The sequence below is a fragment of the Natrix helvetica genome (assembly GCF_964273705.1).
Source record: "Natrix helvetica genome assembly, chromosome: 3".
In the NCBI taxonomy this organism is placed as follows: Eukaryota; Metazoa; Chordata; class Lepidosauria; order Squamata; family Natricidae; genus Natrix; species Natrix helvetica.
The window spans coordinates 59,472,404-59,488,121 of NC_138549.1; the positions used below are offsets into that span (position 1 = coordinate 59,472,404).

Here is a 15,718-nt window from a genome sequence, read left to right on the forward strand (position 1 = left end):
TAAAATAAAATCCTTACCGTATTTTTTGGAGTATAAGATGCTCCGGAGTACAAGACACACTTTAGTTTTTGGGGAGGAAAATAAGAAAAAAAATCTGCCTCTGCCCACCAGCATCCATGGTATTCAGATGGCTAGCTTCCTAACTTGGAACACATGTTAACAAGGTAAGCCAACGAATAGGCATAGCAAGTAGGTCAACCAATGACGGCTATTTGGACTGAGTATTTGTCATGTGACAAACAAGGAGACAGGAAGGAGCCTTCTGGCTTAGCTGAGAACTGAAAGTGAAATTGCTTGTGTTTTGCTTGTATTTACTGCTACCTTGGAAAACCTGCTTTTGGTATTGGATTGTATATTATTGTTATTTTGAATCCTGCTTACTTTTGTGTGCTTTCTGAATGGGATTGCTGCTGCAAACTCTGACCAGCCAGATCAGCTTCAGAACTTATTGCAACCTGATTCAGGACAGCTGATTGGCCAATCGGACTGACGGAATACCCCCAATCAGTTGTTGCAGGCTGCAGGGATTGCCACAGACCATCGCTGTCTCCATGCCTCATACGTATTTGTGGCCTCTGATGGAGATGAGTGGGGCTACATTCAGTGTATAAGACACACCCAAATTTTCACCCTCTTTTTGGGGGGGGAAAGATGCGTCTTATACTCTGAAAAATACGGTATTTATTTACGGTCCTTCCTGGTACTATTCTCTGGCACATGAAATACTGTTTTGAATCAGTCATTTTCCTTGTACCTTGTCAAATTATTCAACCACGTTTCTTTAAAAACTATACTCTTCTGATGAACTTTATGTTGAAAGGGTTCTCTTTTACAAATTGGTTTTTGGATGTCTGCCTAATCGATTAATGTCCTATTTGCATAGGCTTGAAAAAAAGCAAAGACTTTTGGTTCAAAAGTTAACTCATTGCTCTTACCTTTGATGTTCATAGAGGACATGCTGACTTCTGGATAAGTAAGAGCAACAATAACCACAAAAGGAAAATATGCACATCAAAAAAAATGCTTGGTGGGTGGGTGTCCAGAACCCTTTATTACATAGAATGATCTTCAAACAAAATAAAATGCACAGGCCAAGGTGTGACTAAACTCTTTGGAGCTGCATCACACAGATCTCAGACAATTGACAAAATAATGAAATGCAGTAAGCATCTTCATATATTTCCTTCAGGGATAGCAACACCCTGAACATGTTTTGGGAGCCTAAAATTAGTAAACTAGTAAGAGCAATAAGGTCAATGTAGGTAGTGACTTGGTTAATTCCCAATACCCTACCCCAGATCCATGCAGAGCAAGACTGCATTATCCTTATACATTTGCATCCTTCAGGATATGTAGTATCTTCAAAACTTAGCTTCCTACTCCTTCTTCCCTTTACATTCCTCTCCACTGCTTTTTTGGCTGAGAGAATGGCTACTTTATACAACAAAAATGTTTGTTGCCAATTATTTTGCTTTCATTCACTGTAATAAATAAGTTGAATATTTTCTATTTATAGGCTAAATGTTCATATCCTTACCTAATGACAAGACTGAGCTTAAAAAGCATATAGTAAATCCCACCACAATAAGATTGACTATATATTTTTATGGGGATGGCAAAAGAACAAATTTGATTCCTTGTTTCAGGTTGCTAAGTGAGGAATGGCTATGCATGGCCAAATGAGGTATCTGATGCAGAATGAGCATTCACTGGAAAAAAAATCTGTTGGTATGTGATCAAGACATCAGTGAGGGAATGAGATCACTAAGAAAAAATAGTCTTGCACTGCTTTCAGGTTTGTGCAACATTTTTGCTAGGAAACTGTTGCTCTGTTTTGTGTCCCAATAGTTTTTGCCTAAAGGTATTGTCCCATGCCTTATTTTAGAGACTGTCTGTGTAGTTCATATAAAAGCAGCAGTTATAAACTAAGCTGCTGCAGGAATAAAAGTGAATGCTCATCATTCTGAGAATCTCCTTTTTCATTTATAGTACTACCTGTATATTTCCCCAGGCCAGTGTAGCTTGAAAAACTCTGGAACTTCATTCCATCAGAACTCAAGTGTGCATACAAGTGAATGAAACAGAAATACTTGTTTTCTGAAAAACAGAAATCTTGCACTGAATCATTTTAAATGTTCTTAAAATATGGGGTGTGATGTTAAATAAGATTCTTTGAAGGGCTGGCTGAAGACTTTGGCAATGTTAGAACTTTCCTGGCCAAATGAGTGAGGCTACTGCTTGCTGAGTGGAACTGAACAGAGCAAAGGATCTATTTAGTAAAGATTTAAAAAACTGCCCCAAATCCAGTTTTATGCAGCAACTTTACAGGACCTTTTTTGTTTTTGTTTTGTTTGAAAATAAGAAACTGTAAACACAACCATTTCCAATAAGACTCAATATACTGGTGCACTGACTGAAATGCCAGTCCTGATTCTCCCATCCTGCCCCATCCCACCCTGTCCTTTTCTTTAAAAAAGGCTGTGATAACAAATTCTCATTCCTTACAAGTTGAAGCACAGGTAACAAACAGATAGAAAAGATCAGATGCTGGAGTAGACGAGGTTCTGCTTGGAAGGTCCATTGGTTTTGCTTTCTTTCCAGAGGGCCCCTTGGAAATACCTGAGTTGCAGGGGGATGTTCCTCCATTTTTTAAAATCTTGTGCTAGAAGCAGCTCTCTATGCTGGAATGAGAGCAGTATTATTTCTCTGCCCATTCTCTCCACCCAAGTAAACAAGAACCAATGCTGATATCTAAGAGGAGGCTCATCATGTGTCCAAAATCTCCCTGGTGGGGGATGGCTCATGAGGAAGGCCTTGTGTATTGTGGAGGGTCTGGTTGTGGGGCACTGAATTCTGCTGGAGCTCAAGTGCAATGGCATTTTGTGGGAACTCCTTCACTTGCTTCTTGTATTCTAGGAATGTGCAGACCTTGGTAGCAATGGCAATTATATTCTTGCCAATGAAGATTGTAGAAACTCTGCTGTCTTGAAACAGGACCATATTAATGGCTCGGATGAATATGGTAACCATGTTTATGGTCACTAGACTCAGGACAGGATAGAGCATCATTTTCTGGGGAGCAATATGCTCTCCTTGCATGCTAATCTCACTCAAGGAAACACAGGGCAGGATCAGGAGCAATATGTAGCAATAGAAGAACATGAGTCCTTCTGCCCAGATTGGCAGACCAGTCTTCTGTGGTTCCCACAGGTTGGCTTGAATATCTAATATATCCAATAAGTCCAAGGCCACCCAGAAGAGACGCCCTCGCAAATCCTCTTTCTTCCGGAAGGTACGTATATATTCCATGCTGTCCAAGGCTACTAGCACTAGGTACAATCCTGGCACACAAATAGAGAGAAGCAAGGTCAGTGCCTTTCTAGCCACCGTCTCCAGATTTCTCTTATCAGCCTTATAATTCTGGAATATAAAATACAGTTTGATTTCCAGCACAAAGATATAGAGGAACCAAAGAATCATAGCATAGCCCCGTTTGGCTGTCTTCACCTCAGCCCCCACCCAAACAGCCACATAGCGCAGCACAATCAAAAAGCAGATGTCTCCTACCAGAACAATGATGCAGACACCAATTTTACGAGGCCCTTGGTTCTGCTCTACCAGATAAGCATCCATGAATGCCATGCTGGTCATAATAACAATGGTAGTAAGACACACATGGCGCTTATCTGGGGGTGGAAGCACCATGATGAGATGATGGAACTACCCACCCTTTTCTTCCCACTTTGTGGTATTGCTCCAAGGGCCAGTCTTACATTTATCAAGGGTGAAATTTCTTGAAATCGTTGGCAGTAAAACTTAATTATAAAAAAAATTCCAGTAAGGCAATGACAGATGAACCTTATATTTCATCTGATACTCTCAAGTTCTGATCACTCAAAAGTATAGCAATCATCTGAATTGTTTGCTGCATATAGATCAAGATTTCCACCAGCAGAAAGATCCTTTGCTGCTTCCCACAGCATTCACCTTCTGACCATGCCTGTTGTTAGCATTTCTGACAGTATCTTTGAGAAGACCTTCATTTCAGTTATAATTGTTTAATTTCACTATTAATGTTCTTTTTGAAGAATGATGAAGCCCTCACTGGCTTGTAGATAATCCTCCTTATGGGATTCTTGGCAGTAGCTCATCACGTTTTTCAGCAATTAAATAAATGATCAGGCATCAACCATAGTAGCATGCTAGAATAGCATGTCAAAACTTATTGCTCCCCAAAAGCTGAATGATTCAGAGTTTTTCAAAGCTGTAAACAGGGGTGATCATTTCCCAGGGTATCTTTTCCCCTGTAGGTCCCCCTGCTCCTCCATCCATGACTCTATCCGGAGCAAAATCCATGGAGAGTAATACTTGCACATCCAAGAGAGGCTTCTGATCCAGCATCTCTTTCTTGCTACTATCCATTCTGAGCTGGAAAATAAAAACCCAGAAGAAAAATAAGTGAGGGAAGTTTCAGTAACGTGATTCAAGAAGCTGCCTTTTTCATCATGGATATTGAAATTAGTGGAAAGGAACAATTCCTCTTTTTTACAACCTTGTATTACAAAACACCTTAAATACTTTTGGGGAGGGGGGCAAATAACCTGCATTTGGGAAACTTTGCTGGCTTTACAGATGATACAAAAGAAGCTCTGTCATCAAGGAAATTTAGGCAAAGTTAAATTTGCAGCATAACAGTATACTGCTGTTCTGCAATTGCCTTTGATGACCCTCCTTTTAACTGCTTTTCTAAAATTGAGATTCTTGCCTTTTAGAGGGAGATACTCAATCTTATAGGGAGTAGTGACCTTCCTCCCATATTTAGGCATACCAGGGGTTGTAACACAAATACATACCTAATTCCCTGGCTCAACTGATAAGGAGGCGAGCCTGTGGCTTAGTGGCTAAGACTCCTGCCTAAGATATAATACAGCCCAGGTTCAAATCCCAGTAAGGGTATGGCTAGCTGATGAGAGCTAATTAGCTCGAAATAGATCTATACTAGTCTCCCTTTATTTATTTATCAGTACAAATACAACACAAATATAAAAAGGCAACATTAAAAATAAAAAAATGGTTTTCTGCCTGCATGGTCTTCTGTGATGAGCCGAAGGACAGAAAGAGGGAGTAGTGACCTTCCTCCCATATTTAGGCATACCAGGGGTTGTAACACAAATACATACCTATTTCCCTGGCTCAACTGATAAGGAGGCGAGCCTGTGGCTTAGTGGCTAAGACTCCTGCCTAAGATATAATACAGCCCAGTAAGGGTATGGCTAGCTGATGAGAGCTAATTAGCTCGAAATAGATCTATACTAGTCTCCCTTTATTTATTTATCAGTACAAATACAACACACACACACACACACACACACACGTATGTGTGTGTATATATATGTATGTATGTGTGTATATATATGTATGTATGTGTATATATATATATATATATATATATATATATATATATATATATATATATATATATATATATATATATATATATATATATATATATATATATATATATATATATATATATATATGTTGTATTTGTGCTGATAAATAAAAGGAGACTAGTATAGATCTATTTCAAGCTATTTAGCTCTCATCAGCTAGCCATACCCTTACTGGGATTTGAACCTGGGTTGTATTACATATCAGGCAGGAGTCTTAGCCACTAAGCCATAGGCTCTCCTCATTATCAGTTGAGCCAGGGAAATAGGTATGTATTTGTGTTACAACCCCTGGTATGCCTACTGATCAGCATTTTAAAGCTGCATTTATTAGATGCCTCTTCCTCTGTTCTATACCTCAATCTAACATCAATTTTGAAGCTTCAAACTAATTTTTCATCTATTCACAGCACTTTCTCAACTCCTCTCAGGAAATATATATTTCAGAAGGCAAAATACATTGTATTGGATTCATTCTTCTGGCCCAGGTGTGCATTTATAGAACCAGAAAGAACTGGGCCATGACCAGAAAGAATAAGAAAGAAAATGCACTAATGGTTGTTGTCAAGAAAGAATAGCCACTGAAATCTTTCAACTATCTGTTATTTTACTATGCTGTTTCATTAGTGGGGTAATTGGGAGGGGGAATAGTAAGGAGTAGAATGTGTTTTTCCAAAATAAAACATTCCTTTCTAGAAGCCCAAGGTCATTCTTTGTCTCTGCACCTCTGCACCTGACCGGAAGTGGATGGGTGGAGATGCCAGCGTGGCAATGGAAGATTGGACTATGTGATGGACTTGTGGGTGTGGGGGCAAGATCATGAACTTTCAACTGGGTGGAAACCCCAGGAAGTTTTCAGATTCGGGTTTCCACAGATGTGCCAACATGTCTCTTAATAAATTGGAACTTAGAGCAATGCTTTGCCTTGACTCCGATTTAATTTTGGATGATATTTGGAACGCTGACACTAACCTGAGTCTCCTTTAAAAATAAATCACTAGCAACCCCCCTCAGTCCAATCTCACCTGCAATGCCCCAACAGGTTCCTACCCCACCTTCCGACAGAGAAATGTTCTCGACAATGGAAGAAGGGATGAATGAGGGGGGAAACTGCAGGATGGATAGCCAAACAATGTGATGAGGCAGTTCCTAAGTTTAGAGATGCAACTGGGTTCCGTCCCTTGCGGGGGGGCAATAAAATGCCGTTGTTACTGGCAACTTAGTCACAGAGTGTCAGAGTGCTTGGCTCCAACCCCAATATCACAAACGTGTGCACCAACCACCAGCATGGTAAAAGGAAGGCCCCAGAAGCCACCACAAAAGAGTCATCTAGGCCAACAACCTCAGGGAGGCAGATGCCCAACCTAAGGTGATGAAAAGTCCAACCAATGGGGAGGCCTTGGAGGAGGAAAATGCTGAAGACGACCCAATGGTGAGTGCACCCATCTGCCCCTTTATTATAAAATGCAACCTCCAAGTGCCTGTAATGGGAGTGGAGGGGGAAGTTGGGGCAATTGTGACACCGGCTGCACCCAATGCTTAATCAGCATGTCAATTGTGGAGCAGCTATGCATATGCACAAGACCTCTACGCCATCCCATTTGGTTTGAGCAAGTGGATGGAACACTAATTGGAGGTGCCCCAGCCATGAAAATTACCGAGTTGGTAAAGTTAATGATAGGCCGCCACTATGAATTCCTCAATTTCATTGTAGCTCCAAGAATGCAGGAATCAATTATCTTGGGGCTTGCATGGCTGGACAAGTGGGAGCCTACAATAAAGTGGGAGGACGGCATTAGGAAAATGACTATAGGCTTTGGGCCGTTACCACCGGTGGAGCCAAAAGGCGACCCAGGAACAATTGAACCCAACAGCCCAGACCCTCCGGAAGCTGCAGCACCTGCAACAGACACCAAACCCCCAGGGATCCAACAAGTACCCAAAGACTACTGGGACTTGGTGGGGGTGTTCAGTGAGGAAGATATCAACTATCTACCCCCTCACCAGCCCACAGATTGCGCAATAGACTTCAAACCTGGGGTTATCCTACCAAAGCCGAAAATGTACTCCATGATTCCGAAAGAGATGGTTGAATTGAGGAAGTACATCGACATCAATTTGAAACGAGGCTTTATTGAACCAGCGAAGTCTAAAGTAGCGGCCCCAGTGCTCTTCAGAGAAAAAAAAGATGGCGATGTTCGTCTCTGTGTTGATCTGTGAGCCTTGAATGTGGTATGCAAAAAGAACACCTATCCCCTTCCCCTCATGAAAGATATGTTGAACCACTTGGCTAAAAGCAAGATCTTCACCAAGCTGGACTTGAGAGAGGCGTATTACCACATATGAATCAGAGAGGGAGATGCGTGGAAGACCGCTTTTAACACCCCCCTTGGCAGCTTTCAATATAAAGTCATGCCTTTTGGGCTACAAGGAGCACCCACAGTCTTTATGCAGTACATAAATGAGGTGCTACATGAGCACCTGTACCGTTTATCTCAATGACATCTTGATCTTCTCTGAGACCCTGGAAGAACATGTGAAGCTGGTACGGCAAGTCCTGAACAAACTTCTGCCCGCCAAACTATACACAAAGTTATCGAAGTGTGAGTTCCACAAGACCTCACTAGATTACTTGGGTTATCGCATCTCCAACGAGGGGATAGAAATGGACCCAGGAAAAGTGAAAGCTGTGTTAGACTGGAAACCTCCAAGTACTCGCAGACAACTACAAAGCTTCCTTGGATTCACCAATTTTTATAGGCAGTTCATTCCAACTTTTGCGGAAATTACCCCCTCATTGACTGAACGAGGCCTTCCCCAACAAAGCTAAAAGCAACTCAATCCCTAAAGTGGACAATGGACTGTCAAAAAGCTTTGAGAAATTAAAACGGCTCTTTGCCCAAGAGCCCATACTGTAACATCCTGACCCAGAGCGACCATTCATAATCCAGATGGATGCCAGTGATGTAGCGATAGCTGCAGTGCTACTACAAAAGAATAAAGAAGGCCACCTCTTGCCATGCGCTTGCAACTCCAAGAAACTCACCACTGCTGAAAGGAGGTAGGCCATTTGGGAGAAAGAAGCGTTTGCGATCAGGTGGAGCATGCTCACGTGGAGACATCTCCTGGAAGGGGGGGGATATGCCGTTCGAGGTCTGGACTGGTCACAAAAGCCTCAAAGCTCTCAAAGCCCATCGAAGATTATCCCCCAAACAAGTTCGCTGGGCACAATACTTTCATAGGTTCAAATTCGAACTTAAACACATCCCTGCAGGGAAGAACTTGTTGGCAGATGCTTTGTCGAGAAAACCGCAGTACGACAGTAATAAGGAAAAAGTTGTTCGCCCATCATTTCTTCCTCCCTCCAAAAGGCGGCCCAAGTCACCACCCAAAGCCAGGACAAGCTGATGACAGAGCTAAAATCAGCACTCCCGGCAGACCCCTGGCTCAACAATAACAAGGACATTCTAACGATGAACCGTGGCTTACCCTGGAAGGGGTCCAAACTGTACGTCCCTGCGGAGTTGAGGCTGGAAGCTCTACAGCGAAGTCATGATGCGAAACTAGGAGGCTACTTTGGATTCCTAAAAATGCTCCACCTCGCCAGGCATCAATTTTGGTGGCCAAAGATGAAATCGGAGGTGGAAGATTACGTAAAAAGCTGTGCTACTTGTGCAATGTTGAAGACACGGCTGGGGAAGCCCCCTGGACTACTATAACAAGTGGCCAGCCCTAACCAACCATGGGAGGAGATCGCAATGGACTTCATCATCGAGCTCCCAGACAGCAGTGGGAATAGAGTAATCTGAACAGTCATTGATCTGTTTTCCAAGCAGGTGCATTTCATCGCTTGCTCAGGGTTGCCGTCTGCAAAGAAATTAGCGAAAATGTTTGTGAAACATATTTATCACCTGCAAGGTGTGCCCAAGAGAATCACTTCAGACCATGGAGTTCAGTTCACCGCCAAGTTCTGGAGAGAGTTCCTGAGGTCCATTGGGTCCACACAAGGACTCAGCTCAGTGTTTCATCCCAGCATGAACGGCGCGGCGAAGAGGGCCAATGCAATGGTGGAACAATACATCCAGTGTTATGTGGACTATCAGCAAGACAACTGGTCTAACTTGCTACCCTTCGCCGAAGTGGCATACAACCATGCGGTCCACAGTAGTACTGGATTAACTCCTTTCCAGATTACTTCGATGGGCTTTGAGAGCTTTGAGGAATTTGTTCCCATGCCTGAGCTGCCTAGAGAACCTCCCTCCTCCATGTCTCTGAATGAATGGATGGACACTCTAAAGAAATGATGGGAAAATACAAAGAAGTCTCTAGGAGATGCAGCAGAAGCCTACAAGAAGCAAGCTGATAAACACCGCTCACTCCAACCCGCCCCTTTTGTGTGGGGGACAAAGTTTTTGTATCTACCAAATAAATAAGATTAAGACTGCCTAGCAAGAAATTGGGCCCAAAGTTTCTAGGTCCATTCCCAATAGTGAAGATAATTAAACCAGTTACAGTTCAACTCAGTCTACCCAGAATTCTAGGGAAGATTGACCCAGTATTTCATTGTAGTTTGTTGAAACCAGTAATAGGGTCCAGCATAAGACCATTCACCCAAGCTCCCCCTCCTCCTGTAGTGATAGAAGGGGAGACACATTATGAGATGAAAAAAATCTAAAGACTCCAGGCTGTATAGGGGTCGCTTACGGTATTTAGTGCATTGGAAGTGGTACCCTTTGTCCGAAGTTACCTGGGTGAAAAGCTGGGACCTAAAAGCAGATAGGTTAGTAAAACAATTCCTTGAGAAGTTTCCCAACAAGCCAAAGGGTCCCCCTAGGGGGGCGGGGGAAGAGGTGGTTAATTCGGTTACATTAACCCCTATGTTATTCTCTTTCATCAGGAAACGTTTTTCTTCTGAGGAGAGGCCACCTGTCAGGCCTGCAGTCATATTTCTTTTAGGATCTTTGACCTGCCACACTATCTGTTATTTTACTATGCTGTTTCATTAGTGGGGTAATTGGGAGGGGGAATAGTAAGGAGTAGAATGTGTTTTTCAAAATAAAACATTCCTTTCTAGAAGCCCAAGGTCATTCTTTACCTCTGCACCTGACTGGAAGTGGATGGGTGGAGATGCCAGCATGGCAATGGAGGATTGGACCATGTGATGGACTTGTGGGTATGGGGGCAAGATCATGAACTTTCAACTGGGCAGAAACCCCAGGAAGTTTTCAGATTCGGGTTTCCACAGATGTGCCAACATGTCTCTCTTAATAAATTAGAACTTAGGGCAATGCTTTGCCTCTGATTTAATTTTGGATGATATTTGGAATGCTGACACACTGCCTAGAACAGGGGTATCAAACTCAAGGCTCATGGGCCAGATCTGGCCTGTGATGTGGTTAGATCTGGCCCATGGGGCTCCCAAGGACAGCGAAGGACTGGCCCTGGCGCCTCAGCCCCAGCCCAGGCTGGACAGGCACTGATCTATAAGTTGATGGCCCGCATCTGACCTAAATGCAGTCAGACTTAGATCTACAGGGCCACTCTGCTACCTCGGCCCCACCCCCTGGGCACTTGCTTGCTCCTTTGCGCATGCCCAGGGACTGGGGCCGAGGCATCAGGGGCGGTCCCTTGCTGGTTCCAGGGAGGCCCCGTGGATCTAAGGCTCACCATGTTCCAGGACAGATGGCTGCCATACTGTTATATATCAGCGCTGCACCCACCACCAGTGGCTCCATGGCCTGCTCATCAGCCCACCTTACAGCACGTGCAACTTCCCTTTCACTGGAACCACTCCTGTCCTGCTGCCAATCTCTCCCTCTCTCCTTGTTCCTTCCTGAACAAAGAGGAACAAGATGAGAATGAGAAGAAGGGAGGCAGGGAAGGAGGGAGGGAGGAAGGAAGGAAGGAATGAGCTGGAGAAAGCAACTTGGTGGGGGGCAGGGATGCAGCAAAAGAAACAGCATTCCTTGGCTGGGAAGTGGGCAAAGACAGAAAGGTAAAGTAAACCTCAGTCCCTGCAAACCAAGCACAGTTCCCGACGCTCGCAGGAAAGGAAGAAAAAGGTGATCCGAAAATTAAATCCCCGAGGCTGACATCACTCCAGCTGGCAGTTGATCTCTCCCGCCCTGCATCCCTGCTTGATTGCTTGCCTCCTATCAGTGACATGTGGTGAGGTTTATGGCTGGTGAGGCTGGTGACGTCATCAGGAAGGCGGGGAATGGGACCACGTGTGCTGGAGGCTGAGGCTGCCTCAGCCTCCAGCATACGTGATCCTATTCCCTGCCTTCCTGAGCGCGCTCTGCCAGCTCGCACTCCGTGGTCCCCAACAGCAGCTGCTTTTCAGTGCTTTTCTGTGTGTCTGGCATTTAGGACATCCGGCTATCTACCTAAATGCCAAACGCACAAAAAAGCACTGAAAAGCACTTCGCCTCCAAGCCACTTCGTCTTGATGACGTCACCGCAGCTGCTGGGCGCGGACGGACGGAGGTAGCCAGAGCGGTGCCGAGGCGGTCCGGGCGGACGAAAGAGTGAGTGAGCGAGCGATGGAGGATCAGGCAGCCTGATCCTTGGTCGCTCGCCCGCCGGACTGCCTCAGTGCCACTCTGGCTACCTTCGTCCGTCTGCGCTGGGTAGCTGCGGCAACGTCATCAAGATGAAGTCCAGTGGAGGCAGTAGAAATGTTGTCAGCGCTCCCGGACTTCGTCTTGATGATGAAGCCACGAAAGCGACTGGGGAACGACGGGAACCTTCCTGCCTCTGCTGGACTTTGTGCACTCCTCACAGCTGCAATATACGTCCAGAAGCGGTTTTTGTGGCTAATGGGGTTTGGGCTTCCAGCCCAACAGCCCCTGGCACTTCTGGACATCTATTGCAGTCGTGAGGAGCGCGCAAAGTACAGTGGAGGCAGGAAGGTTATTGGTGCTTCCGAGAACCCTCCTGCCTCCGCCGGTTGCCCAGCTGGCACCGCCCTGCATGCACACCTCCTCCTCCTCCTCCCTCCTCTTCCTCTTCACTCCCCAAAGGCTCTTCTCCTTACCGGAGCTTAGCGGGAGTCGTGTAAAAGGGATGGGAGGAAATATATATTATTATTATATATTATTTCATGATGAGAGGTAAGACTCTGCCTCCCCTGCCTCCCCTGACCGCACGTCCCTGCCTCCTATAGTTCCAAACCTCCGGTGGGGCTCCATCACTGATTGGTGCCCAGCCCAGCTGGCCTCTGCAGAAGCAGCCATGTGGGGGAGGCGGCGGCTGGTGAGTATGTGTGTGTTTCTCGCAGGGTTTTTAAAGTCAGAAGGTTTTTCTTCCTCTTTCTCCTTGCTTCACAGTATGGCTCTCTAGCTCTGGAAGCGTTGTTTCTGGGTTTTTTGCAAGAAAAGGCAGTGGGAGTGGAGGAGGCAGTGACTCAGGCTTGTAAAAGTCCCTTCTTCAATTCAGATTCGTCTCCTCTGTGTGTTTGTTTGTGTGAGTGTGTGGCTTTTCTTCTCCCCCTCTTCTTCTTCCTTTCCCCCATTTCTTTTTTTCTTGGAAACAAAGGAGGTCCAGGAAGGAGGGGTGGGGTTGTTCCAAAAAGTGAGACCCCAAAATTAAAAGAACGGCTTTTCAAATCCTTAAAAAGTTATGATGCCGAACCTGGGCCAGCATTTTCTCTCTTTCTTTTGGGAAAAAACAAGCAGCAGGTATCTGAGTGGGCATCCCTGGCTCTTAACAAAGACCACATTTAAAAGCAGGGGTTCACGTTCTCCCACCCCCCCCCCCCCGAAAGGGAAGGGAGGAGGAAGAGGAAAGGAAGGAAGGAGTTGGGAATGAGGAGGAGGAGAGGGAGGGAGGGGGGAAGGAAGGGAGGAGATGGGAATGAGGAGGGAGGAAGGAAAGATGGCTATGTCCACCCTGGCTATGCCCTCACAGTCCCCCAAGGTCAACCATAACCCTGATGTGGCCCTCAATGAAATTGAGTTTGACATCCTTACCCTAGAATCTCCCAGGATATATTGATTGGGATAAAGGTAGTAAAGGTTTAGTCTGGTAAGGTTCTTTCTAAATGTTAAAGCAAATAAAGAACAGAACTTAGGATCTGAACTTTGACTGTATTTTGTTACGTTGTTCTTGAGCTAGGCTTCACTAATGTCAGGGTTCTGCCACTCAGAAAACAGCAATGTAACAAATCAAAGTCATTTAATAATTGCTGCAGGACTGGATCCTTGGAGAACTGGCATCTCTAATATTTGAAATATATAATCTCCAAAATATGAAAGAAAAAAAATTAATCCAAAACAAATGTTTCATATAGTGACAGATGGCTTGATAGGTTTCAGATGGAGAAATATAGCACAAACCTTTTAGAAGGCTATTTTCATCCAGCTTTAGTTAGCAGATCATGATAGAAGCTACAAGCAAAATAAAGAATGGAAATACTGGCAAAATGTACACACATCAATTGAGAAGCAAATTGTGCAGCAAGTTGGTGATTGAACAGGTTTTTGACATGCCTAGCTGTCAATTTTGTCACCTGAAAGGTGAGGATAGAGGGTCACCTATTCTGGACTTAATCCTAACTAATAGGGATGAAATGGGTGCATATTCCAAAAGCAGTTAGAAGAAAAGGACAACCAAAGGCTAGAAAGCTCAGGTTTATGAGCTATGAGCCAGGCTCAAAGAGCTATCGGATTAACAATGAGGACAAAAGAATAGTGATTTCCAGGTCTGCTAGTTTTGCAGAGCAAAATTGGAACAAAATTGATGTAAATTTTGGCATGATCCACTTAGTGACGGTGATCCACTTAGTGATGGTAACTCACAGTGATGGTGTCAGCGTTCAGGAAGGAGAAGCTGAAAAAGATATGAAGAAAGAGGGCTGAAACACAGCAGCAGTCAATGCCATGCAAGTCAGAGCAATGGAACAAGGGGATTCCACCTGACAGGTATTCTGCTAGTAAAGTAAAGGTGTTTAATGTCTGGTATGAGCCAAGGAAATATAAAGAACTATTGTAATTACCTAAATGTGAACAAGTAAAGTGGAAAGAAGCTATGGACAAAGAAATGAAATCCATGGGTGAACATGGAATGTTCACATCTATGACTGCCACAGGGTAGCAAAGCTGTAGGATGCAAGTGGGTATATAAGAAGAAAGTACTACCCAATAATGAGGTAAAATATAAAGCAAGGTTAGTGACACAATGTTTTTCACAGATGAAAAATGTGCACTATGATGAGGTATTCAAGCCAACAGTGAAGAGTGAAAGCATAAGGTTGGCACTAGCATTGGCAGCAGCATATGGCCATAAAATTTGGCATTTTGACATAACCACAACCTTCCTCAATGCTGAGTTAGAGGAAGAAATTTACATGGTTCAAGCCCCAGGGTATGAAAGTAAAAAGCCTAACACTTTTTATAAATTGTATAAATTGAACAAGGCCATTTATGGACTGAAGCAGTCAGCCAGGAATTGGAATATGTCTCTAGATCAGTGGTTCTCAACCTTCCCAATGCCGCGACCCTTTAATATAGTTCCTCATGTTGAGGTGACCCCCCAACCATAAAATTGGTGCCTCGGTTCCTAAGACCATCGAAAATATGTATTTTCCGATGGTCTTAGGAGATCCCTGTGAAAGGGTCGTTCGACCCTCAAAGGGGTCCCGACCCACAGGTTGAGAACCACTGCTCTAGATACTCCATTGAAAGGTTCAAGAGTTGCAAGGCTGATGGTTGCATATACACTGGAAATTTACAAGGTGGCGATTGTCAATTATTAGCATTTGTGAATGATCTTTGTTTCATTGCAAAGGATGTATCAGTAAAAAGGATTCTCAGGTATTTGAAGGGAATTGTGAATTTGGGTCTTCAAATACAGGTCTGGGGAGAATATTAGATAATTCGGTTTTATTTCTATTCCAGTCACGAAGGGAGGAGTGTCAGAATATTCATGAACTGGAATAGGACATAGCAACAGGTCAGCCATTGGTGACCGACTGGAATAGGACATGGTAAGAAGGTCAGCCAATGTATAGGCATGGCAACTGGGTCAGCCAATGGGAACTATTTGGTGACTGAGAGCCATACCAGACATTAAGAAGCCTGGGCATGGCTGCTTAACTGAAACCAACCTCTCCTCTGCCTGTGTTTTGTCTGTAACTACTACCATGTTGGAGAATCCACTATTGGTATTGTACATTTACTCATGTGTTATTATGCAAATAAAGAAGTTAATGAATCCTGCTTGAATCAGTTATCTGTGTGTGCTTTCTGGATGTGATTTCTGCAACAAAC

General features: G+C 44.1%; 1 protein-coding gene across 2 annotated transcripts in view; it reads right to left on the bottom strand.

Moving 5' to 3' along the window:
• Nucleotides 1–1,028: 1,028 nt before the first annotated feature.
• TMEM121 (transmembrane protein 121) overlaps nucleotides 1,029–15,718 on the bottom strand; it is a 52,538-nt gene continuing 37,848 nt past the window's right edge. For both annotated transcript variants that reach the window (XM_081948914.1, XM_081948913.1), the window contains one exon: nucleotides 1,029–4,428. In XM_081948914.1, coding sequence (XP_081805040.1) covers nucleotides 2,767–3,705 — 939 coding nt within the window. In that variant the 5' untranslated portion in view covers nucleotides 3,706–4,428 and the 3' untranslated portion in view covers nucleotides 1,029–2,766. The remainder of the gene's footprint in view (nucleotides 4,429–15,718) is intronic.